This window comes from Dermacentor andersoni, chromosome 2 (genome assembly GCF_023375885.2).
Source record: "Dermacentor andersoni chromosome 2, qqDerAnde1_hic_scaffold, whole genome shotgun sequence".
Taxonomy (NCBI): domain Eukaryota; kingdom Metazoa; phylum Arthropoda; class Arachnida; order Ixodida; family Ixodidae; genus Dermacentor; species Dermacentor andersoni.
This window is the reverse complement of record NC_092815.1, coordinates 200,581,654-200,606,436: the sequence shown is the minus strand read 5'-3', so window position 1 is coordinate 200,606,436 and position 24,783 is coordinate 200,581,654. Positions and strand designations below refer to the sequence as shown.

The following is a 24,783-nucleotide window of genomic DNA, read 5'->3' as shown; positions in this document are numbered from 1 at the left end:
GCGACCGACCACCACGACTGCGATCTTCACTTACCATATGTGACGTTCGCGTACAATTAATCGCATCACGACACCGCCGGCTATTCACCATTCTATCTCCTATACGGCCGAGAACCCGCCTTGCCCTTGGCCACACGTTCAGCCACTGAATACGCCCGCGACGCGATCGCACACGCCGACCACGCGCGCCAGCTCGGCCGCACCCGTCTCGAGGCCTCACAGGAGCATCAGAGACGCCTCTATGATTGCCACCATCGCGACGTGCACTTTTCTCCGGGTTCTCTGGTGCTTCCCTGGTTACCCATTTGACGTGTGGGCCTTTCTGAAAAGCTGCTGTGGCGCTACACTGGCCCTTACCGTGTGGTGCGACAAGTGACGGATGTCACGTATGAAATTATCCCCGCCGACCTCTGAGCGTCATCATCAGCTGCAAGTGACATCGTTCACGTGGAGAGACTAAAAGCCATACCACACACCTTTCACCGCGGATGTGTAGATTAAGCACCGGGACGGCGCTTCTACAGCCGGGGGTGATGCTACGGAACAGCCGCCACAGTGTAGCTGCACTGAGGAGAAAGAAGATGACGTGTGTGCCGGCTTGATTTAGCGTCGCCATTTTTGGCCTCCGTTAGCTTCCTTGTAAATAAATTGTAAATAGCATTCAGCTTCAGCTACACGTAACAATATCGTGCCATGAAGTTAATGCGAAGAAACCACTTTTTGTGGGTGAGCAACATGAAGTGCTAAAAGAAACAATGCCTGGAGCCAACCTGAAATTACCCGCCGTGGTTGCTCAGTGACTATGGTGTTGTGCTGCTGAGCACGAAGTCGCGGGATCGAATCCCGGCCACGGCAGCCACGTTTCGATGGGGGCGAAATGCGATAACACCCGTGTACTTAGATTTAGGTGCATGTTAAAGAACCCCAGGTGGTCGAAATTTCCGGAGTCCTCCACTACGGCGTGCCTCATAATCAGAAAGTGGTTTTGGCACGTAAAACCCATAATTTATTTTTTTAAATCCTGAAATTCCTTTCAGTCATCTACATTGCACCCATGGTAATGTAAATACATGAGCGCTAGTGACCCAGACTTTTTAGTGAAATACTTGCATTTTGGGCAAGCACATTATGATTTACCATTTGCAGGTTTCATTTCACAAGTTCCCGCGGGAAAAGATGATGATCAAAAAGTGGATAATCACCATAAGAAGGGATCCAGGGCCAAACTTCGTGGTCAGCCAGTTTACGAGGGTCTGCTCCACACATTTCAAGCCGGATGACTATATCCCAAACGTGGCCAGTGGGCGACGCTTTCTGAAGCAGAATGCTGTGCAGACGCAGTTTGTGTTTGCCAAGCCTGTGAAACAGCGTCGAACACCTAAGGAGCGAGCACTGCGCTGTAGCAAGAGTCTCACAAGCCATCTTTTACAAGCAGCAAGCCCCGACACTAATCTGAGTCAGCGTGAAAGTAAAGGTGACAAATATATGACCTGGGAGCCTTCACAGCAATCCGAAGATGCAGGCCGACCTGCCAAGGGTCGTGCGACGCAAAACATTGCTGCAGATATGCTTTGTCACTCGTGCATTTCCACTTTTCAAAAAAATTCAACTCGAGCTAAAAGCAAGATGAGAAGAAGTTGCACAGCTGTCTGCTCATGTTCAGAACCTTAAAAAGGCTTTAGTTTAAGCTAGGAAGCTCAAAGAGGACATCGTCGCAGTAAACGACAACATTGAGCTGATTGCAGGGAACAAGAAGCTAACCGAGCTGCTTGAACGTGCCACAAAGCAGCTGCAAGAAATGCAACGAGCAGCTGAAGACAAAGAAAGTCGAGCAAAAAAGAAAGAAAATCCATTCTCGCTTGCGAGGTTCCGTGACGACTACAACAGCATGCAGTTTTACACTGGGTTATCTAGCTACAAGCACTTTCAATTCTTCATTTTATATCTAAAGCCGGGTGAAAATGCCTGTAATGTATACTTGGAAAGTGCACGCACACCTGGGAACGTTAAGGGACGCCCGCGAAATCTTGAACCTGCTGAATAACGTTTTATCACACTCATGAAATTGAAAACTGGATTTTTCCACCTTCATCTCGGGCATATTTTCGGTGTTTCTGCAAGTACAGTGTCAAGAGTGTTTTCTGGTTGGATAAATTTTATGACATCCAGCTGGTAAAACTTACTCTGTGGGTACCACGCAGTAAGATTGACAGGCACATGCAGCCTGCATTTCAGGAGCTGTACCCAAGCATAAGAGTGATAATCGACGCCACGGAGGTGAAGTGCGAAGTACCTAGCTCACTCGTTTTTGCAGTAAGGTACGTACTCAGTTTACAAGTCGGCGAACTCGTTTAAGATCCTCATTGGCGTGGCGCCAAATGGCCTTATGTTCGCATCAGAACTTTTCATGTGGTCTCTCCGATCGCGAAATAGTTATGAGAAGTGGTTTTCTGGACTTAAAGTTTGCCCCCGGTGAAACTGTCATGGCCGACAAGCGCTCTAAGATCATGGATCTACTTCAAGAAAAGGGGGTCAGCCTGACTCTACCATCTTTCTTGACAAAAAAGCAATTTGAGGAGGACGCCGTGCAGCGGACACAAGAAATCGCTTCACTCCACATTCACGTCGAAAGACGAATACAACGAATCAAGTGCTACCACATCTTTGATAGGGCAGTACCACTTTCCCTGGGTCCACTGATTAACCAGGTATAGCCAGTGTGTGCCGTGCTGAGCAATATGCAAAGCCCTTTGATCACCGAAAGTGAGTGACTGGTGGGAAAAATTGGTTGGTGAGTGACTGGTGGGAAAAATTGGTTCATTGCTGCTAACTCTTACAAATGGACTTGTTTATTGCAAAAGTTTATTTGTCTCTGCGCGTAAATGTTTAGCTCTTCATGCAACATTAATATCCTCACCTGCTATACGAGGAATGGGAGCAAAGTGCCAATATAAAGATTGTCTAGGACATGAACCCTGTCGGTACACTCTTTTTCGGCAAAACGCCCGCGCTGCACTATAATAAAGTGCGGTCCGAAGACAACGAAGTCTGCCCACTGTGTGCGAGTTATCCCCATCCGTTAAATCACCTGCTTGCAGTGTTCATGGGAAACTTTCCGTTCAGGTCGGCAATCTTCATCAAATGCAACGAAAAAATCTTCCGAAAGGAGAACCCCTCTGGTGGCATGTCTGAGGGAGTATGGGCATTTCACCTCTACTGTCCCCCATGGAAATGGTTCACAAGCGTCACAGGTTAGGGCGTCAGGCGATGCGCCAAGCCATGGCCTTGACGGGTCGACAAAAATGCCGCAGTTGAATACTTAAGGGCAAGCCTTTATCGCAATAAAAAAAAAAAAAAAAGAATACTTCGACAGGATGTCACGCAGTTGTCGAAGTATCGTTGTACCTCAGGAGGGTATCTTTCTCGTTAGTTATGCTGTACCTGGAAAAAGAATTTAGTGAAGCTTCAGAAATTCGAGTGTAGGCTCAGGACAAAGTGCATTCGCAAAATGTTTTCAGTAACACCATGCCTAAGCGTACCCGACGGGCTGAACGCGTGACAGGTCCTTCGCAGTCGTCAGACTAATCAAGCCTTTCTTTGTCCATTTCTTCCGGTGCAGGACCAAACCGAAGTTGGACGCAATAAGGCGGTGAAGACGTCCTAGATGCCATGTTCGGCTATTTCGTTGCCTCCTAGACGCCTTTTCTGGGTCCTGCGCCTCCGCTGGGGTGATGCATATACCCTGAAATTAATTTCAATGGCACATACTTTATGCGTTAGTGTGCTGGGACTCAAACAATTGACTGTTCGAGCCTAAATTCAGGCAATGTTGCATGACTACAGTATATAAAACTAAGTGTAGAACCTTAAGAAATGCGTCGGAGGCTCCATCGAACGTGTCAGGTATTTTCCATTGTGGAATAATAAAAGCGCCTGTAAATACCTGCGTACTTGTATATATTTGCGGCCGAGGGACTTCTAGCTCTTTTGATATAAAGACTGTTGATGACTTTTGATATGATTGATGACTTGAAGACTTTTGATATAAAGACCGTAGACTGTTGGTAGTCGAGAAGGCAGCCCTTCAAACGTGTCCCAAATTTTGTTGCAGTGACGTCTAAGCTGTCTGCAGCCTAGAGAAAGCTGGCAAACTCCTGCATACCATTAATTTCTTTCAATGAATCGGCAAAGGCCTTTATGTCTTCCTTCTGTTGCTTCGGGTCTTCGTTAGCAGCAATGCCTTTATACAGGCGAGAGGTGCGGGGCAAATCTCGTCCGCCCTCCCCTACTCTCCGCCAGTCCATCTGCGGTTCGCGAAGCGGATTGGGCCTTTGCACTCTCCACTACTGCGACAAATCTGTCGATGAGAGATGCTCTGGCGCTTCATTGTATCCTTTGACTTGGAGTAATGCCACAAACTTCAGTGCAGCTTGCAAATGGTTGTATGCGTACTTGCCAACAGCACACTCACAAAGGCCAAATATGCCTCCCTGACGCGACAACGTGGCCTTGACAGATATGGTGAGAGGGTTTTTCTTTGGCTTCTTTAGCAGCTGGCCTTCTCAAAGATGGTATTAGCCCTGAAACGAAGTGAGTACAGACGTACAATAGTCCCGGTTTATGCTTGGTTGCCGCGCGAAATTCTTTATAAGTTTGGTATCTTTCAGCTACAATGAGAAGCACGCGACATTTTGTTACCAATCGGGGGAGGGGGGGATACCCTTTATATACGCAATGGACCGCGACTGATTGGGAATACGCAATTTTTTCAGTGTGGGCATGTGATGTAGCATGGCTCTTCAACTGCAAGCTTATGCAATCATGTGGACAATCATATTTACATCCAACAGAAAGGTGATAGGTTTGCTTCGCTGCAGGGCAGATGAATGACACATAAGTGCTCTTGAGGGGGTAAAGTTGATACACGCTGTGACATCAAGCGATGTAAAGCGTGATACCTGAATTCTGTAATGGCATAGTGCCTACCGCATTTTTCGAGTCAGATCAAACGCTGGGTCTTTTACCTTTCTTTGCACACTTCATCATTCTACTGCGTTGTGGCGAAGCAGAAACACGAGCGTTTTTAGTGCAGATTTTCGAAGCAAAAGGTGGTAGCGGGAGAACGGCCTTTTTTATAACCGCCTTTTATAAAGTATATTGCGGTTTAGTAATCAGCAAGCGGCTTAACAGTTCCACGAGCGGAAAACCCTGGTCAGTGATTGTCCTCAACAAAGTGGTTCATTTCCGCTCGAGCCTGCGTTCACGCACCCTGAATGAAGCTACAAGTACTACAACAACTAACGTTCGCCACAAAAATTAAAGCGATTGCAGACATTGAATGATCTAATTCGGTAAAATTAATCGCCTTTCATTCAGATAGCCTACTACATGGGTCCAAACAAGCGCACGGGTTGCAGGAGTTTTTAAGCGCTTCCCAACAAGCCAAATCCTTGCGCGCACCAATGTACGGGCCTTGCAGGCGTTCTCAGCTCTATTACTAATGTTATCGATGGAATCGACATCATTCAGCCGCAAAAACTTACGTTTTGCAGGAGTAGTTCGCGGAGACTGTAGAGGCAACAATGTAGCTCTCTGTCACCAACTTGTACGCTTTTCGTCGGCCCTTCGTTGTCTTCGTCGAAACAAAGTTGCTGATTGCCGTCTCCCGGAGTGGCGGGAGGCACGACAAGTCACTCTCCCAACCGTGTACCGGGTAAACGACATCGCTCATGTCGAAATCGGCGTCCAAGTGACACCTGGCAACTCGAACTGACAACAGCACCTCGTCGTAGAATAGAGAATCAACTTGACCTCGTTACGGCGGTTACGGCGCTCCCCCGCAACATGGCGAATTCATTCCCAGGATGCTCTTCGCAACCGAAACCGAAACTCGATTTACTCGGTAGGTGGCGTACCTTTGCAAAGGGTCTATTGTGCTTATATCTTTCAACAAAAAGAACACTCTACTGCCCTTATCTGGTGACTTGGTATTATCTTGGGTTATCTTATCTGGTGGTTTGGTATTTTCAAAATCGACGCCAATATGTACAGATAAATAATTTCAGGTCCTAAGAGAGGTTTATACTTTCTGGAGTACCTCAAGGCAGCATTCTAGGTCCTTTGCTTTTTAATCTATCTGTTAACGATATTGTAAATATTCATTTCAATGTAAATTTTTTAATTTACGCAGACGACACCAGTATATTTCTAACATCATGTTCTTCTACCGAGCTTATCACAACATCAAATGAAGTGCTCCTGAAACTTAGTACATGGTCTAAGCAAAACTGTTTATGTGTCAACCCAACCAAAACTAAAGCTATAATTTTTCGTCCAAAGGGAAGCACCTCCCCTTTACTACATGGCATAGCCTATAATAATGCTCCGATTGAATTTGTAGAACGCATCAAAATTCTAGGCGTGTATTTTTCTTCATCGCTGCTATGGAATGATCATGTTAACTTTGTAACGCAAAAACAGATAACAGGCATAATAAGCCGTAACCGTTACCTTGTTCCTACATCAGTTAAAGTACTATTATACAACGCCTTATTCGCCTCTCATCTCAATTATTGTCACCTGGAATGGGGCGCTACAACTGATACGAATTTAAACAAATTATTTGTATTACAGAAAACGATAGTACGCGTCCTAGCAAATGTTCCGTACGATTCACACACCGAGCATTTATTTGACAAGTTTAAAATTATCAAAGCTCACGAAATCTATAGGCGTCGACTTTTGCAGAAGTTTTATTACATGAACAGGAAAAACGATCTTTCCATTGTTAAATTATCATGTTTAGAAGAACGTGTCCCCTCACGTTTCACAATAAACACAGAACCCTGGACTGTGCACCATTTTAGGACTAATTACAGCTCACAAATGCTAAAAAACAACTTACCAAGGCTTTTAAATGCTTACAACAAATGTGGCATTGATATATATGCCCTTACCCCATCAGAATTTTCTCGACTAATTCAGTGTGACTAATATTAATGTTTATATGGCCAGTTATTTCAGAAGTGCAGCTTAGATGAGTTTACAGCTTTTTGTTTTTTGTTCACATTTATATTACATATATATATGTATATATGTTCTTTTTTTCGTCTGTCATATGTGAAACGTCTTGTAACTTCATTACGCGCAACTACTCACTTTTCACTTAGCGCTTCTCATGCATTCTTGCAAAACTGTGTATTTTTGTATTGTTAAAAACACGCGGCAGCTCCGCGCTGCCCATGTCTTGGGGTCATAGGGGGCATGTGTATTTTCTAGCTGCACTTGCAGCTTTTCTTCCCTGTCTCCCCCAATCTGTTGGAAATAAAGATGTATTCAATTCAATTCAATTCAACTTGCTGTTACTCCGTAACAGCTGCCATTGTTATGGTGCACCAGATACGATTATGTTTCCTTTGTTCTTAATTTGAAAGCTTCTTTGTTGGCCTGACATCGAGTGCTTAACGGTAGTAGAGCTATCAAACATCATAAATGACGCTTCTCTTTGCACACTGACTCCTGGGATACCTTGTATTTTATTTTGTTTGGAAATTGGTATTATTCGTTATTCGATTCAATATTCGTGTTTGCACGAAACACAAATAGCCGCTTTCGACTTCATTTCATAATTTCACTATTTGAACAACCTTAGTAAGTATGCGTGTATACCCTGACGCTGCAGACCAAGCCTGCACAACTAAAGACCAGCGAAGCAGAAAACGAGCCTCATTGGAAGCCACATGGGAGGTAAATTACTGGCCCCTTGATTGCGTAAAAGCGGTTTGTGTTATGGCAACACATTCGCTACTTTTATCAGCATGCCTTGCCACACGTTGGTCACTTAAGTTCAAAGCGGCTCATATTGAGTGTCATCAAAGAGAACGTCTGGTCGCAGACGCATATATATGCCTTCGAAAAGAGAAGCCAGTTTCATGACGATGTTAGCTGCGTTTTCACATTTGTTGTTGCAACGTTGTTATAAAATCGAAGAAGGTGTATTGCCCCCCCTGCGGACCACTTTGCTCTGGCGGTAAGCCCAAGCATAGGCCCTAGCTACTCTGTGTGCGTGGACACATCCAGCGTCACCACAAATTGGTTGCGAAACGGGTAGTCATTCTGTTTGTCATCTTCGATTTACTTGGAACACTGTTCGAACTGTACCAAAAGTGTCGTACATGTTCCAAAGGTTCGGTGATGCGTTTTCTTCACTGCATGAGTGAGCGCTCATCTTCGTATTATAAAGCATTACCTGATGCCAGAATTTATTGAGAGAGACGCCGCTTCCTTTGCAATATTTAAGAGTGTCATATGTTCGGGCTATCGTGGTTAGCAAAAAATACAGACAGCGCTTACAGGCTACTGTGCAGCACATGGGACTGATGGGAAGAAAGGCCTAAGCTGGAGAATAGGTTATATACTGTATGCAACCACAGCAATGAAATATCTGTTGTGTGTGTCGAGCTAGCCGTATCTCAAGAAATAAAACCACGAACCATTCGTCACTACATTACCAGCGTCTTAAAATTTGTCGACAAAGTTCGTTCTCTTTCCCATCATCATTATCATCATCAGCCTGTTCTTATGTCCACTCCAGCACGAAGATCTCTCCAGCGATCTCCAATTATCGCTCTCTTAAGCTATTTTGCTCGTTCCAACTTGCGCCTCGAAACTTCCTATTTTTCACCCCACCGAATTTCTGCCGTCCTCAACTCCACTTATTTGCCTTTGGCACTCATTCTGTAACTGTCTGCACTTCGCATTACATTGCCTGCCCAGCTCGATTTTTTTTCTTAATGTGAACTAGAATATCGGCTAGCCCTGCTTGCTCTCTGATAAACAGCGCTCGCTTCCTAACTCTTCAACTTATAGCTAACATTTTTCGTTCGCTCGCTCTTTGTACGTTCCTTAACTTGTCCACAAACCTTTTTATTAACCTACACGTTTCTGCCCCACATCGTAGCCCCGGTAAAATGCAATGATTGTACTGTACAATAACAGTCATTACCATTACCGGTTAGGAATCGGTAATGCCTGCCGTATGTGCTGCGATCTATTTTTATACTTCTGTAAATTTGCTTCTTATGATCGGGGTCTCCTGTGAGTAATTCATCTTGATAAATGATTGAGAAAAAGAGAGAGATAAATAACATTTATTTGTGCCAAAAAAACTAAAGCTCATATCTAAAGCCATCCTAGTATGCTCGTCCCTCCAGGCCAAGCACGTTCTTGACGTGCTGCACCAGAAGCGGCCACTATAGCTTTTCAAACACCTCCCAGCTGCCACGACTCTAGTTGTGTGGTAGTTTAGAAAGTGTTGTCTTTCTGAAGATGGAATTGGCAGAGCACTCCCACAAGGTGTGTTTATTTGATGGGTAAGCCCCGCAATGTTTGTAAGTGGGGGAGTCTGGGTTACTATTAATATAATGCGTATGGTGGCATGTGAGTATGTGTGTGCTTGTGCTTTTCTGATGATTGAGGCATCCTCTTCCGAATGCGTGTAGGATGGCCTGTTGAGAAGTGTTGACGCTTCCCTGTGAGACTTCAAAATACGTAGCCTTTCGTTTCGCTGTATCTTCCGCTCTTTTCTGGGGTTGTAAGCGTTTTCGACAGGCCAAACAATACGAGGTCCTGCATTTTGTGCGCGGGAGAGCTGGCATGCTCCTAAATTTCCTCGCAATCCTTGATGGCCTGAAACCAATTGTATACGCATGTGTAGAAGGAGGTGAGTATGCATGTACATATGGAGCTTTGAACGTATGTGTAAAGGCAGATCATCAATTTGAATGTCTCTGCAAGAGCCTCGACTGTCCGGATTGTTCTCGTGTGAGATGTATGTGTCATTTCCGCCGTGGCATGCACTATCGGCAGCAATCCCCCCTCTTGATGCGTTGGGATTCTCAAACAACTTTTCAGAATTGTCGAGTCATGGCCCACAACTGCTGCTTAGCTGCTTTCGGCGTTACGACAGGCATCATGATATTGTGTATTTTTATCGTCTGTCACAATAAGTGTGTTCTTTTTGACCGCCGTTTTCGATTCTTTTCCGGGTGCATATATTTTTTTGAACAACATCTACCTTTACATTGGACAAGTCATCCCATGGTGGTATATTCGGAAGAATTGGCGGCTACCCACAAGTACCTTTACAAGAGGACACTGATATGATATATGAGAAATGGCATATATGATGTCACTGGAACTCTTGTGAAGAACTGTCTTGCCCTAATTACCACTGATTGCGCGTGCCAAAGACAGTTACTCAATAAAGTTCGTGGTGCTCTTTCGGCGAGAAATCAAGTTTTTGCACTCAAGGAGGATGCAGTTCCAGACGACCTGTTCAGCTCAGTTTCAGCAGCAACTGTAGAGTATATCGAATACCTAAAAGAATTAGACACCTGACTTCCAACGAGAAATTCAGTATTACAAACATTTCACAAATGTCTGCAAAACTCTTGCAGAGAAACTGCCGAAGCAGTCGTCTTTTTTGCTCGTGTAGCTACAACAATAAATTTGTAAGCATGTTTTGTAGGACAACGCTATCGCGGCACACCTCATTTGGTAGCAAAAACACGGAAACAAGGTCAAGACAGAGTGCCGCTGCCAGAAAAATACTCAGGCTGACCAATTAGAAGAGGGAATATGATTACATCCAGCAAAGCTACGCATGTTCAAACTACATTCTTTAAAATGTTACCAAGTGCCGCATATGCGCGTGCCTTTTGCAGCAGATACTTGATGTTTTGTTTTGCCGTAAAAGGCACTTGTGTAGTTTCACTGCTGATTCGGTGGAATGCTAGTAATATTTCCTAATATTGAGTAACAAAGAGTGAACCGTGATGAATGCCTCTGTGGGGTGCTCCTGATCAATTGAATTTTTGCATTACACCCCAATAAAAATATTGGCGCTGTAGTAGCATATAGAACTCGTTATTTCGTGCTTAGCAGATGAATGCTGTAGCAACTGGACCACCGCGTTGGGCGCAGTATATTCAACTGACCATAAGGATTAGGTCAGCTTGAATGCATCTTAAACACATGTCATTTATTGTCGGACACTGCACAAGCTTATATACGCTGGGTTTCTGTCAAACTTACGCTTTACGTGCACAAATCAAATTCTGGAATTTCGCATGCCAAAACCACGATATTTGATTATGAGTCACGACGTAGTGGAGGTTCCATTAACCTTGAGTACCCGGGCTTTTTTATGTGCACCATATGCACGGCAAACAGCGTGTTTGCATTTCCCCTCCAACGGGGATGTGGCAGCCACGGCCAGCAATCGAATCGGCGACTTCGTGCGTAGAAGCGCAACGCCCCATCCGCAGCGGGTTTTTTGTGCACTTCACTTACTAGAAAATTTCTTTCTGCGAGGTTGCCCGCTACACCGTGCCGTCATGCTCAGCGTTTGGCTTTGCTACTGTTCTCAGCAGTCTATATATATACACAAATGCCTTTGTACCTACCCCTTCAGTGGTTGTTATCTGCATTGGCTACACAACGTTTGTCCTAATAAAACAAAAGGGGTGTGTGCAGAAGCTTTACTCTGGATGACAAGTACGATTGCAGTGAACACTCCCGAGTCTGTCTTCAAAGTGATGAAACTTTTGTTTACGTTACTCACATATGGTTTTCTGCTACATGAATAATTCAAAGCTGTCTGTAGCGGTGAATTCGATGTAAATGAAAACTATTTAGCGCCTATTTCTTGTGCATGTATATTTGATGATTTCACATAAATGAACTTCCATGAACTGCATTTCCACGGCGCATTTTCTCATGCACCAGAAGGCGTGGCATAGGTACTCATTTTTACGCCAATGAAATGTGTGACTATCTTTTTTTTTGTTTGTTAACAGAATTTAAGCAAAACACATATATTATCAATCAGAAGTGAAGCGAGTACAAAATATGTATATATATATACATATGATTTAACTAACCCTTTAGTGCAAGTATGCATATTATCTTCATAACGTGCTCACTCAAACTGAGATTTCTTTAATGTATGTGCATGCGTTGCGACTGGCACCGCCTTTGGCAAACATGGATTGTATACGCGTATTGTTCTGTATAAAAATGCGCAAGTACATATATAAAAACGATGTACACATATATTTGACGGCAATGCTACTGTAATAAAGAATTTTATGTATTTACAAACTACGTCGTTGGCGTTGTTACGTTTCGCCTACAACGCGCGGTAATGCCGGCGCGGATGCAACGGACGCCGGGGCTTTGTTCGAAGCGGCGGACATTTTGGCCCGTCCGACGCCGCCGCAACGCCTACCCGCCAAGCGTGCCCAGGCGTGTTTCAGTGCCACGTGTCTTCGTGTGTGCGTGTGTGTGTGTGTGCCCTCGCTTGTCAAAGCGCGGCAGCCGGGGAGCGGAGTTCCCCGAATGAGGAGCCTGGAGGTCTCTCGGCTCAACTGTTCGCGCCGTCGTGTGGGTGAGGGTTGGCAATGCGTCACTACACTCGGTTCAGCAGGTCTCTCGGCCCGACAGTTCGCGCCGTCGTGGGCTCCTGCTGCGCCGTCCCGTGACCTTCATCCCGTGACCTTCCCTCCTTCCCTTTTGGACCGCGACGCCGGGAGTATAAGAGCAGCTGCCCCCGGACGCCAGGAAAGAGGCTCCGATTTGTACTGTTGAGTTACGTGCTCTCCCGTCGCTCCACTCCGGTCGACCTGACCGGCCGCTCTTTTGCTATGTTAGAATAAACCAGTTGTTCTGTTACCAGTCTTCTCATGCTTTGCCGGGACCTTCGGATGCTTCCAGTGCCCCAGGCCGCCAGGCCAACGCTACCCTTGGGGCTTGCGACCCATTGGCAATAACGGGCGTCAGCACCGAGACCCCAACAACTCGGGCCAGCGGTGCGATTACAACATCTGGTTGCCAGCGGTGAGATCGCGACAACGGAGGCCAGCAGCAAAGAGATGCGGTTGACTGTATGCTGAGCAGCACAACGACCATCCGGGAGCAGTGCAACGAGCCCTGTGTGATGACTGGTTGCCTGCAGCGGAACGACTGCGCTGAAGTCTTGGCTGCGAGGTTTGGTGAGTGCGGGACTTTCTTCTTCTGAGTTTTGCCAGGCTTTTGTTAGTGTTAGAAACAGAGCTGGTAATTGTGGTTGTCGTTGCTACCGGGTTAGTTTGCGGCAAGACAATAGTAGGCAGTAGAGAAAGCAGCATTCAGAGCAGCCATGGATTTGAAGTCGTTGCGCAAACCGAAATTGCTGGAGCTTGCAAGAGAGTTGGGTCTGGATGTCTCAGACAAACTCAGAAAACCAGAACTGCTAAGGGCTATTCTTGAGTTAGAAGCTGAGGATGACGAGCTGTCGGAATGCCTTGAGACCATTGAGGAGAGGGAGCGTGAACTTAAAGAACAGAAAGAGAAAGATGAGCGTGAACGAAAAGAACAGAAAGAAAAAGAAGAGCGCGAACACGCTTTGGAAATGAAGCGTCTCGAGGTAGAGGTGGAACGCGCTCGTAATGGAAGTCAGGCACACGGTGCAGGAGAACGAGTAATGTTCAAAATGACTGACCTGATGCGGCCGTTTAAGCTTGGAGAGGACATTGGTTTGTTCCTGGTTAACTTTGAGCGAACGTGCGAGAAGCAGGGGTTCTCTCGGGAAACGTGGCCACAGCGCTTGCTCACTTTGCTACCCGGCGAGGCGGCCGACGTAGTCGCTCGCTTGGAGAGAGAGGAGGCAGAGGATTTCGACAAAGTGAAATCGAGTCTGCTAAAAAAGTACCGGCTGTCAGCGGAGGCGTTCCGTCGGAAGTTTCGGGAAAATGAGAAAGGCAAGAGTGAGTCATATACAGAGTTTGCGTACAGGCTTATGTCAAACATGCAGGAGTGGCTCAAAGAAGAGAAAGCGTTTGGTGACCACGAGAAAGTTCTGCAGTGTTTCGGGCTAGAACAGTTTTATAGTCGGTTACCTGAGAACGTGCGGTACTGGGTCTTGGATAGGCCAGACGTTAGTACGGTGGCTCGAGCCGCTGAGCTAGCCGAGGAGTTTGTGACGCGTCGGGCTCGCGGAGCTAAGGACGGTCAAAAGGGTGAATTTGGCTCCAAGTTTGAGAGGCCGAAGTTCACACCCATGAGAGCAAAGGGGGATACACGTAGTGCGGATGCGAGTGAAAGCAGTCCGACCGAACGTACGGAGACGGCGGCAACCGAAGCCGAACGCAGAAAGCGGTTCGAGACGAGGCAAGCGCGCGTTTGTTATACGTGCCAGAAGCCGGGTCACTTTTCGGCGCAGTGTCCAGAAACAAAAACAAAAGTCGTGTTTTTGTCTTTATGCAGCACTGACGAGAACATGAAGCTTCTCGAGCCTTACATGCGAGACCTCCTCGTGAACGGGAAAGAGTGCCGAGTGCTTCGCGATTCCGCAGCTACAATGGATGTAGTTCACCCCTCTTACGTAGAACCCGATATGTTCACGGGCGAGTGCGCATGGATCAAGCAAGCAGTGGAAGCTCATAGCGTGTGTCTGCCGGTAGCAAAAGTGCTTATTGAAGGACCTTTCGGAGCACTTGAGACGGAGGCCGCAGTGTCATCTATGCTGCCCCCCCAGTACCCGTACCTATTTTCGAACAGGTCCGATCACCTCCTGCGCGAGAAGGGGCTTTTGTTTGGGGAGGCTAGCGTTCAGGCCTTAACCAGATCGAAGGTTCGGGAGCTCGCTGCAAAGGCGGTAGTTGCGGGGCCGACGTTGTTGAACGATGAGAAAGGGTCAGAGGCGCAGCAAGCTGGTATTCAGAGCACGCCCGAACTGAATAAAATTGAGCCTGTAGCGTTAAAGGCACCTGATACTGGAGAGGAAAATCCCGACACGGGAAAGTTAGAAGAGCTGTCTCCAGATTTGCTCATCGCGCCTACGTCAGACGGACTAAACAGGTTGCTAAAAGTCAGCCGCTCGGCTTTGATAGCCGAGCAAAAGAAGGATGGCAGCCTAGAAAACATACGCTGCATTATCAAGGAAGGTATCGCCAAGAAAAATGCTCGCTTTGTGGAAAGAGGTGGGGTCCTGTACCGGAAGTATCTAGACCGCAGAGGAGTGGAGTTCGATCAGCTGATCGTGCCTCAATGCTATCGTCAGGATCTGTTGCGCTTGTCGCATGGGGGTTCGTGGTCCGGACACCTAGGAGTTAAGAAAACTAAGGACCGTCTCTTGCAGGAGTACTATTGGCCAGGGTGTTTTCGGGACGCAGACCACTTTGTGAAGACATGCGACACCTGTCAGCGGGTGGGCAAGCCAGGGGACAAATCGAGGGCGCCGTTGAAGTTGGTACCTATCATTACGGAGCCTTTTAGACGGCTCGTTATTGATACAGTGGGACCTCTGCCGGTAACAGCCACGGGGTACCGACACATTTTGACTGTGATCTGCCCAGCGACAAAGTTCCCTGAAGCAGTGCCGCTTAAAGAACTCAGCTCAGTTGAGATAGTCAATGCACTACTGTCCATATTTGCGCGAGTTGGTTTTCCTGCAGAAATCCAGTCAGATCAGGGTACAGTGTTTACTAGCGCTTTGACGACAGCCTTTCTCGAAAGGTGCGGGGTAAGGCTGTTACACAGCTCAGTGCACCACCCCCAGTCGAATTCCGTTGAGAAGCTCCACTCCGTCATGAAGCGCGTGTTGAGAGCATTGTGTTTTGAACATCAAACTGACTGGGAGCTGTGTCTGCCTGGAGTGATGTTTGCTTTAAGAACCGCGCCGCATGCGGCTACGGGGTTTTCGCCAGCTGAACTGGTGTACGGTCGCTCGCTGCGATCTCCGCTTCGCATGCTTCGAGAATCATGGGAAGGCAGGGGCGACGACCCAGTCGTGGTAGAGTACGTGCTTAAGCTCCTCGAACGCTTAAGAAGGGCACAGGAGTTGTCAGGTGAAGCAATGGCAGAGGCCCAGCAGAGGGCCAAGGTTTATTATGATCGGACAGCCAGGGCCCGTCGTTTTGAGGTGGGCGATGAGGTCATGATATTGCGCACATCGCTAAAGAACAAACTCGACGTGCAGTGGGAGGGCCCAGCACGGATTGTTCAAAAACTGTCGGACGTTAACTACGTGGTGAGTCTGCCAGGAAAGCGGAAAGCACAGCAAGTTTACCACTGTAATCTGCTCAAACCCTATAAGCAACGGGAAGCAGTGGTGTGCATGATGGTAAACGTGCCCGAAGAGCTTCCGGTCGAGCTTCCGGGACTAGGCTCAGTGACGAACAGGAAAGACACCGATCAAGTCATTAGTGACTTAACAAGTAAAGCATCGCTGTCGCCTGAGCAGAAAACCGAACTACACCAGCTCTTACAAGAGTTTCAAGGTCTGTTCTCTGAGAGGCCTGGTAGGACTTCTGTCCTTACTCATGACATAGAACTTACCTCCCCAGAGCCAGTACGATCCAAGGCGTACCGGGTGTCACCCGCCAGAGCGATATTATGGAGGCTGAGGTAACGAAAATGCTACAGCTCGGTGTTATTGAAGCGGGTGAGAGTGATTATACCTCCCCTTTGATTTTAGTTGAGGTACCGGGCAAGGAACCTCGTCCTTGCGTCGACTACCGCAGGCTTAATTCCATCACTAAGGATCAAATTTATCCGATCCCTAACATCGAGGAGCGCCTTGAGAGAGTGAGTAGCGCTCAGTTTATTTCCACCCTAGATCTTGTCAGGGGTTATTGGCAGGTTCCACTTACAGAAGAGGCTAGTAGGTATGCGGCGTTCATTTCACCAATGGGGACATTCCGTCCTAAAGTTTTGAGTTTTGGTTTGAAGAACGCGCCATACTGCTTTTCAAGCCTCATGGATAAAGTGTTGCGGGGACAGCAAGAATTCGCTTTACCGTATCTAGACGACGTAGCGATATTCTCCGCATCCTGGCCTGAGCATATGGCGCACTTGCGGGCAGTGCTAACCCGCCTGCGCGATGCGGGCTTGACAGTCAAGGCTCCCAAGTGCCAGTTAGCACAGGCCGAGGTTGTCTACCTCGGACACGTGATTGGTCGGGGTCGTCGCCGCCCCTCTGAAATAAAGGTAGCCGCTGTGCGAGACTTCCCGCAACCGCGTACGAAGACCGATATTCGGTCGTTCTTAGGTGTCGCCGGCTACTATCGGAGGTACATCCCCAGGTACTCTGATATCGCGGCATCCCTAACGGATGCTCTAAGAAAGACAGAGCCGCAAACAGTCGTCTGGGACGAGACAAAGGAAAGAGCTTTTAGCGCCCTAAAGAGCGCCCTAACAAGCCAGCCTGTGCTACGATCGCCCGACTACACAAAAGGGTTCGTTGTTCAGTGCGATGCTAGTGAGCGAGGCATGGGCGTTGTACTGTGCCAACGGGAAAATGGAGAAGTAGAACACCCCGTCCTGTATGCTAGTCGTAAGCTGACGAGTCGTGAGCAGGCGTATAGCGCCACCGAGAAAGAGTGTGCGTGTATCGTGTGGGCCGTTCAGAAATTGTCATGTTACCTAGCTGGCTCGAGGTTTATCATTGAGACGGATCACTGCCCTCTCCAATGGCTGCAGACCATCTCTCCCAAAAATGGTCGCCTCCTGCGCTGGAGCCTCGCTTTGCAACAATATTCCTTTGAGGTGCGTTACAAAAAGGGGAGTCTCAACGGTAACGCCGATGGCTTAAGTCGAAGCCCCTAACGTGGGAATCAGCCTCAAAATTGCTTGTTACTGATGTTTTTCTTCCTGAGGCAGGATTTTTTTTAACTTATTGCTTTTGTGTAGTGTTTCAAAGTGATGATGTGCTTTCTAGTGCAATTTTCCGATTTGTGGACGCGTTCTGAGTGCTGCTAAACTACTGTAAGGAACTAGGCAGCAGTAAAAAAGGGGAAAGAGCCTGGCAGGGCTTAGTGAGGGTTGTGCCGTGCTTGCTGACTGAGCGGTTGACTTTTGGCGTGGTTCTAACGCTTGCCGAAAACGAGAACAAAAATGTCAACTCTCCCGAAGTCACTTTGCAGTGTCCTGTGTGCACCTGAACGTGAGAACGAGGCCTTCTCTGTGCGCTGCGCTCAAGAAACGCCCAAGGACGCCCAACTTCGGTTATGAGCATCATCGAGCGACATCCCTCCGGACAGCGGATGCAGTCCCCTGACCATCGGGATCTCCTTCCCCCGGCGGGGCGGTCTGTTACGTTTCGCCTACAACGCGCGGTAATGCCGGCGCGGATGCAACGGACGCCGGGGCTTTGTTCGAAGCGGCGGACATTTTGGCCCGTCCGACGCCGCCGCAACGCCTACCCACCAAGCGTGCCCAGGCGTGTTTCAGTGCCACGTGTCTTCGTGTGTGCGTGTGTGTGTGTGTGCCCTCGCTTGTCAAAGCGCGGCAGCCGGGGAGCGGAGTTCCCCGAATGAGGAGCCTGGAGGTCTCTCGGCTCAACTGTTCGCGCCGTCGTGTGGGTGAGGGTTGGCAATGCGTCACTACACTCGGTTCAGCAGGTCTCTCGGCCCGACAGTTCGCGCCGTCGTGGGCTCCTGCTGCGCCGTCCCGTGACCTTCATCCCGTGACCTTCCCTCCTTCCCTTTTGGACCGCGACGCCGGGAGTATAAGAGCAGCTGCCCCCGGACGCCAGGAGAGAGGCTCCGATTTGTACTGTTGAGTTACGTGCTCTCCCGTCGCTCCACTCCGGTCGACCTGACCGGCCGCTCTTTTGCTATGTTAGAATAAACCAGTTGTTCTGTTACCAGTCTTCTCATGCTTTGCCGGGACCTTCGGATGCTTCCAGTGCCCCAGGCCGCCAGGCCAACGCTACCCTTGGGGCTTGCGACCCATTGGCAATAACGGGCGTCAGCACCGAGACCCCAACAACTCGGGCCAGCGGTGCGATTACAACAGCGTCTTGTGAGCGTACGGCTGAATGGCCCACGCCGCACTATACATGTCCCCCTCGGTTTCTCGGCAAACTGAGGGAAAATTCACTGTCAAGTTAAAGAAAACATGTAAGACGAGCCCTGAAAAACCGAAGTAGATTGAGCTACAACACTGTGACTAAGCTGCCGCCTGCTACAAGTAAGCTGGCGTACGCTGCCGCATGCAAACAGCAATATTGGATTGTTTATGGTTCGACCCAGTTTGATTCACGAACAGACACTACGCAGCCACGCAGCAGCAGAGTCTTCTGCGCTGTAAAACATAAAAAATATTAGCTCGTGCAGCAACTATACATTCTAAACTTTCTATTTCAGACAAGAGGAGGAGGAGGAGGAGGAGGAATAAACTTTATTTTAGGGGAGCTAATTTAGGACCTAACCCTCTCTGCCTAGATGACGGCCTCGAGCCCTTGGGCCCTCGCGGCATCTTCAGCTTGCTAGATTGCCTTAAGTTGGTCTTCCGGTGCACAACTGAGCAACATGGTCTCCCATTGCTCTCTGGTCTTGTGTATTTTATTCTATGTGGGTGTCCGAGGACAAGCCCAAATCATATGTTTAGGTCCGCCCTTTCTTGACAGCATCTTCATCTAGTAGTAGTGGTGGTAAGCCACCGGGTTCGGATATCTATTCGTTTGTAAGAGGCGCCAAGCCGTCGCTTGCCGTCTACTTAGCGAGGCGTTTGCCGAGGGGAAATGGACGCTTCTCAATTTATAGTGTTTGGTGATCTCTTTAAAGCTGGTCATCCGGTGTCTCTCCATTCCCAGTATTTGCATGTGACCTGCTCGGCCCGTCAGTTCTCGAGCCAGGTTGTGCGCAATTTCATTCTCGGAAATGAAGGAGTGTGCGGGTGCCCATATATTGTAAACATCTCGTTCTTCACAAAAGTTGATTAAGATTCTCAGTGCTTCCGGCGACATTCTTCCTTTGACATAGTTCTTGACGGCTGTCTTGGAGTCGCTGACTATTATGTTAGCCTCCGTGGAGGCTATTGCCAGTGCTAAGGCAGCCTCCTCCGCCACCTCCGCCTTTCCTGTTTTGACATCGTCACTCTGGAGTCACCCTATAGACTTGTACCAACTATCGACATATTCTGCCTGTTTGTGTAGTCCGCCGCGTCCACATAGACCACGTCCCTGGCACTACAGAATCTTTTGTGGAGAGCGCTCGCTCTTGAGAGTGTTCTGTCCTCGTGAAACTCCAGCTGCATGTTTCTGGAGATGGGTGGTATTCAGAGATGTTCCCTTCTTTTGCTTGGGATGTCTCTCCGCAATCCGTGCTGTGCTTCGTACGTTATTCCGATGTCGTCGAATATGTGTTTCCTCGTTAAACTCTGTGCAAGTCTTTTATGCTGCGCTACTCTCTGGGCCTGAATAAGTTCGTCTAGTGTGTTGTGCACGCCGAGCGCCAGGAATTTCTCGTTTGACGTGTTTGCCCGAAGTCGCAAAGCTTGCTTATGCGCCCTTCTAATAAAGTATTCTATCTTGGCTTTCCCGGTAGCATAGATATTGACGTAAGGGACCACATATACAATACGATTTATTACGAATGCTCCTATTAATCGGATGAGGTTGTGCTTTTTCTTGACATAGTGCCTGTTGGATATCCGGATTATTAGTCCGATTGTTTGTTGAACATTATTGTCCAGTGGTCTAATGGTTTCTCCATTATGGCCGTTTTCGGATGTGCGGAGTCCCAGTATTCTCAGGCCCTACACTATCGCTATCGTGGTGCCTTCTACTATGACTACAATGCCCGACGTTTCCCTAATGCTTTTTCGACCCCTGCATGTAGGTCTATAGAGCGGAAGTTCTGATTTTCACGATGAGCATCTGTCCCTTCTTTGTGGTGAAGTCTTCGACCGTGTTTCCTGCTGTTTGGAGGATCTCTTCCACATGCCCATTCCTTCCAGCGGCCACTAAGAGGGTGATTTCCGCGGATAGGCTGTGTCCGAGTCCTATCTTTTCGAGTCTCGCAGGAAGACCCATCACTGCCGCGTTCAATAGAAAGGGAGATAGGACTGAACCTTGCGGGGTACACCTATTACCTAGTTTGAGCACCTCCGATTTGGATTCTCCAACTGAAATCTTTGCCGTACGATCCGTCAAAAAGTCTTTGATGTACGCGTGTTTTACGTCCTACATCCAGCTCTTGGAGATATTGTATTATTGTCTTGTGCGCGAAAATGTCAAAGGCCTTAGTTTGATCGAGACCTAACATCGCTTTATTTAGAGTTTTCTCACCCGCATCTATTATCTGATATTTTAATTTCTGCATAATATCCTGCATCGATAACTTGGGTCGAAATCCAGCCATGGTATGTGAGTAAAGGCCTCCATCAACCACGTCTCTCGTGAGGCGTGGGAAAGTCACATGCTCGATGAGTGTACCGACGCAGGACGTTAGCCATATGGGCCTTAAGTTCGTCATTTGTCGTTTCTGTACAGGCTTCGGTAGAAAAATAATATAGGCTGATTTCCATTGACTTGGAATGCCACCTTGCTCCCAGCAGTTATTCATTTAGTCCGTGAGAGCTCGGATGGATACATCGTCGAGGTTTCTGAATGTTTTGTTGCGTATCCCATCTGGTCCTGGTGCAGATTTCGGGTTGTGCCTGCTAAGTTCATATCTGACTTCGGTCTCTGTGATGGGGGTATCGAGATCAGGGTTCTCATTTCATACAATAGTTGAAATTTTATCAGTTGCTAAGTACACCTTGTTCTTTTTGCAATCAATATATATTTTTAATGTTCGTGCAACTGACGTTAGAAACCAGACGGCGCTGTCTTCGCCTCTAGACTTCGGCCCCATTGGCTCTGTCGAAATGTCGCTGGCTTGCTAGCAGTACCAGCTCGCGAGGCGGATAAGCTGTTTGTGCTAGACCGATTCTCAGGATCGTAGAACTGTAGTGCGAGTGTGGGTACGATTTTGCGAAGGTTGGTTAATTTAGTGACGGAGTTTGTTATTTTTTTTGCATATGGCGATAATACTCTGTAGCTTCGATTTCAAAGCATAAGGAGCTCTTTTATCCACTTTATGTCGTCAGCAACAATCTGAAGCTGTTCAGCGAACTGGGTGAGGTCAAGGCTGCGGTTAGTTTCATGATCTTCAGCGAGTAACAGCATTTCAGCACAACCTACAACGTAGGTTGCTCCGTAGCAAATTCGCCTCCGGCATGGAAGCACAAATAAGAGTAATGAGACATGAGAGTAATGAGACATCTTAGACTGGCGCCAACGAGCTTGTTTTAAACCTATAACAGGATACGCGACTGACCATTGGCTATGGGCGCACTATCTAGGCCACGTTATGGCTATCTTTTGAAACGCACATAACTCAGCCCGGCTGGGCTGACTGAGAAGCGGCCAAATGTCAACGCCCGCATTGCGCGCGCCACAGGTATCCACTTGCGTGACGCAAGCACAGGCGATGCGATCTCTCGTTCATTTCATTGCTTACTCGACCACGTGAGGAAACTTCAATGCACCGATTTGCTTACATTTTTTTAGAAATTCAAAGTCGACGTTATCATTCGTCTGATGATATGAAAAGTCATCAATCTTGATTGTGATACGAACGCAGCAGCAAAAATTGCAAAAAGACTCAGAACGTTTGTGATGTTCAACCAAAGTTATTTGAAATAAATGCGTTATTTTAAGAGGATGGCCTAAAAGAGAAGTGACACCACCCGCCGAGAATGATGCAGTTGCTACGACCAAGCGTGATGAAAATATTTTCATGGCCCCAAACGACGGGGAAAATTCAACGACATGCATCGCTCTCTGGCGCCATTGTAGATAGCCACTGATTAGTAGAATTCTTGCGGCGACTCGTACCATAAATTATTGCGGACAATCTCTGATATGGTGGCCCAGCGCAGTGCAACGCAACGTCAAATTGATGTTTATGAAATGAGCTTTTCTGTCATGGAGGAAGGAAAAAGTTAAAAAGTTAGGAGCGTGCATCGCGCAAGGCTATTGAAGTCAAGAGCGTCGTCCGAGCACGTGGTGAAAATGTCACATCCCGGAGGACACGTCAGAGCACGCGGTAGGTTCTAGTACACGCGGTTGACTTTTTTAGATGCCCATTCGAAACCATTTGAGACCCTTCAAATAAACAAAAACATGGCTACCATGGCGGCACCTTGTAGCGCACTACCACGTACCATAATGGTCCGGCCTCAAAGGTGACGACGACAAGCCCAACACGCTAACGGTGCGCTAGCAGTGGAATGGGCAGAATCAGCTTTCCGCCTGATTGAGCGGGCGGGGCTAAAATATAATTTATTTGTTCCAGGCACCAGCGTATGTCTGGTTTTCTTCCCCCGCAAATTGGTGACTTCCGACTTGGCGTCATCGCTCTCAGCTCCGGTGCCTCAGCCGCTTCGCTGGGCCTACCACTGCAAGGGGCTCGGGCCTCACTGTATACGCAATCCGCCTTCTATCCAGTCAGTCATGGCTTCGGATTCTCCCAATCAAGTACGGCCGTCAATGCCACAATGCCGCGATCCTGAGGTCTCCGCTCTCGAGCTCCCGGAGTTCTGATCGTCGGATTCGGAACTTTGGTTCATTACATCGAATCCTTGTTCCGTCGCCACCACTTCAGTTCGCACCTGACCATGTTCGACCACGTCGTTGAGCGCTCCCATCTACTACTGCGGCGATTGTTCGCGATGTTCTACACTTTCCACCCGTCGACCGCCCCTATGACCATTTTAATATGACGCTCACCCGGCGCACCACTGAATAGGAGCAGCATCGATTACAGCAACTTCTGGCATTGGAGGAACGGGGCAACCGCAAATCCACCTACTTATTGCGCCGCATGCATGGGCCGTATAACGTAAAACTATTCCAACATGTTTTTATTCTAATCTCCTGACGTCAACTTTCCGTAACGGCCGACGCAAGCATAGGGCGGTCACCCGCAAGGTTGTCTGAACAAACCAATCGAATGCTCCGCTCGTTCATAGGAGGTCTTACACGTTCCCGGACACTCGAAGCGAGCGGTCGCAGTGCCCCTCGCTCCGACGACTACGGCTCGCCCGCCACCTCCCGCGCGCGCACGTCTCCGCCTTCGACCGCGCTTATGAGCGCAGCCCTCTTCAGGGCTCGCACGGCAGCTGGCACGATCTCCTGAGCCACGCTACCGCACGGAGACCCCATCTCATGGGTGACCCTCCGAAGAAGCAGCATCGGAAGAGGCCGAAGAAGTCAGTTCCTGGCTTCAACGACGACTCGGAGCACCGACCAGCCCTGCACCACCAGCCACGTGGACGGCAACCACGCACCGGCAGATCGCCTCCTGCGTGGCGATAGAAGCGTGGGCTGAAAGCACGTACGCTACGTGCACTGTCGGCTGACTCGACGAGCTCCACGCCGTCATGCCCGCCTACGCAAGTGAGTGCGACGCCTTCCGCGCGCGCCCCAATTGCCCTGGATTCTCCCTTCCGCGCGTTTCCTTTTGATGCACCGAAGACGACTCCCAGCGGCCAACACGCCGCACCGTCCGCTTCAAGGGACACCACCGCAGAGGCCCCCACCTCCGCTGCCTCTACCGACGACGGTGCCAGCTGCCCGTCGACTGGCGACACTGACGAGAGTGCCGGCACCTTCTTCTTGCCAACCGCATACATGATTGGTGCCGACACTACGTCCTCCCGCACGGACGCGACCACCTCGCCTGAGGCAAGTCCTGTCCGGCCGGATTCTCCATCACTGTCGTCGCCGCCGGCCTGCTCGTCGCCCCCGCTCACCAACACCGAGCCCACCGCACCTGTGGCGGGGGAGGGCTCGCACTCGGCGGCGGTGGCTGCTACCGTCGATGACGACGACCCAGCTGACGGCCCCTCGTCCAACGAGAGCCAGCCGAGAGCGCCCACCCCTGCCCCAGCGCCTGACGGAACAGGGAAGCT

General features: G+C 48.6%; 1 protein-coding gene across 1 annotated transcript; it reads right to left on the bottom strand.

Annotated features, from left to right (window-relative positions):
* Positions 1-3,039: 3,039 nt before the first annotated feature.
* LOC140215873 (uncharacterized) lies at positions 3,040-24,504 on the bottom strand. Its single transcript, XM_072286213.1, has 4 exons — positions 24,412-24,504; positions 3,540-3,742; positions 3,437-3,441; positions 3,040-3,318 (listed from the first exon to the last, which is right to left on the bottom strand). Exons 1-4 carry the CDS (start codon positions 24,502-24,504, stop codon positions 3,080-3,082), a joined length of 540 nt encoding a protein of 179 aa, XP_072142314.1. The 3' UTR covers positions 3,040-3,079.
* Positions 24,505-24,783: the final 279 nt, after the last annotated feature.

What these genes read in the sequence shown, in the direction of transcription:
- LOC140215873 (XM_072286213.1), bottom strand. Translation starts at nt 24,504, where the DNA reads ATGTATGCGGTTGGCAAGAAGAAGGTGCCGGCACTCTCGTCAGTGTCG. An exon ending in CGTCGGTAGAGGCAGCGGAG is followed by an intron (nt 3,743 to 24,411) that starts GTGGGGGCCTCT and finishes AATTAATTTCAG; the next exon opens with GGTATATGCATCACCCCAGC.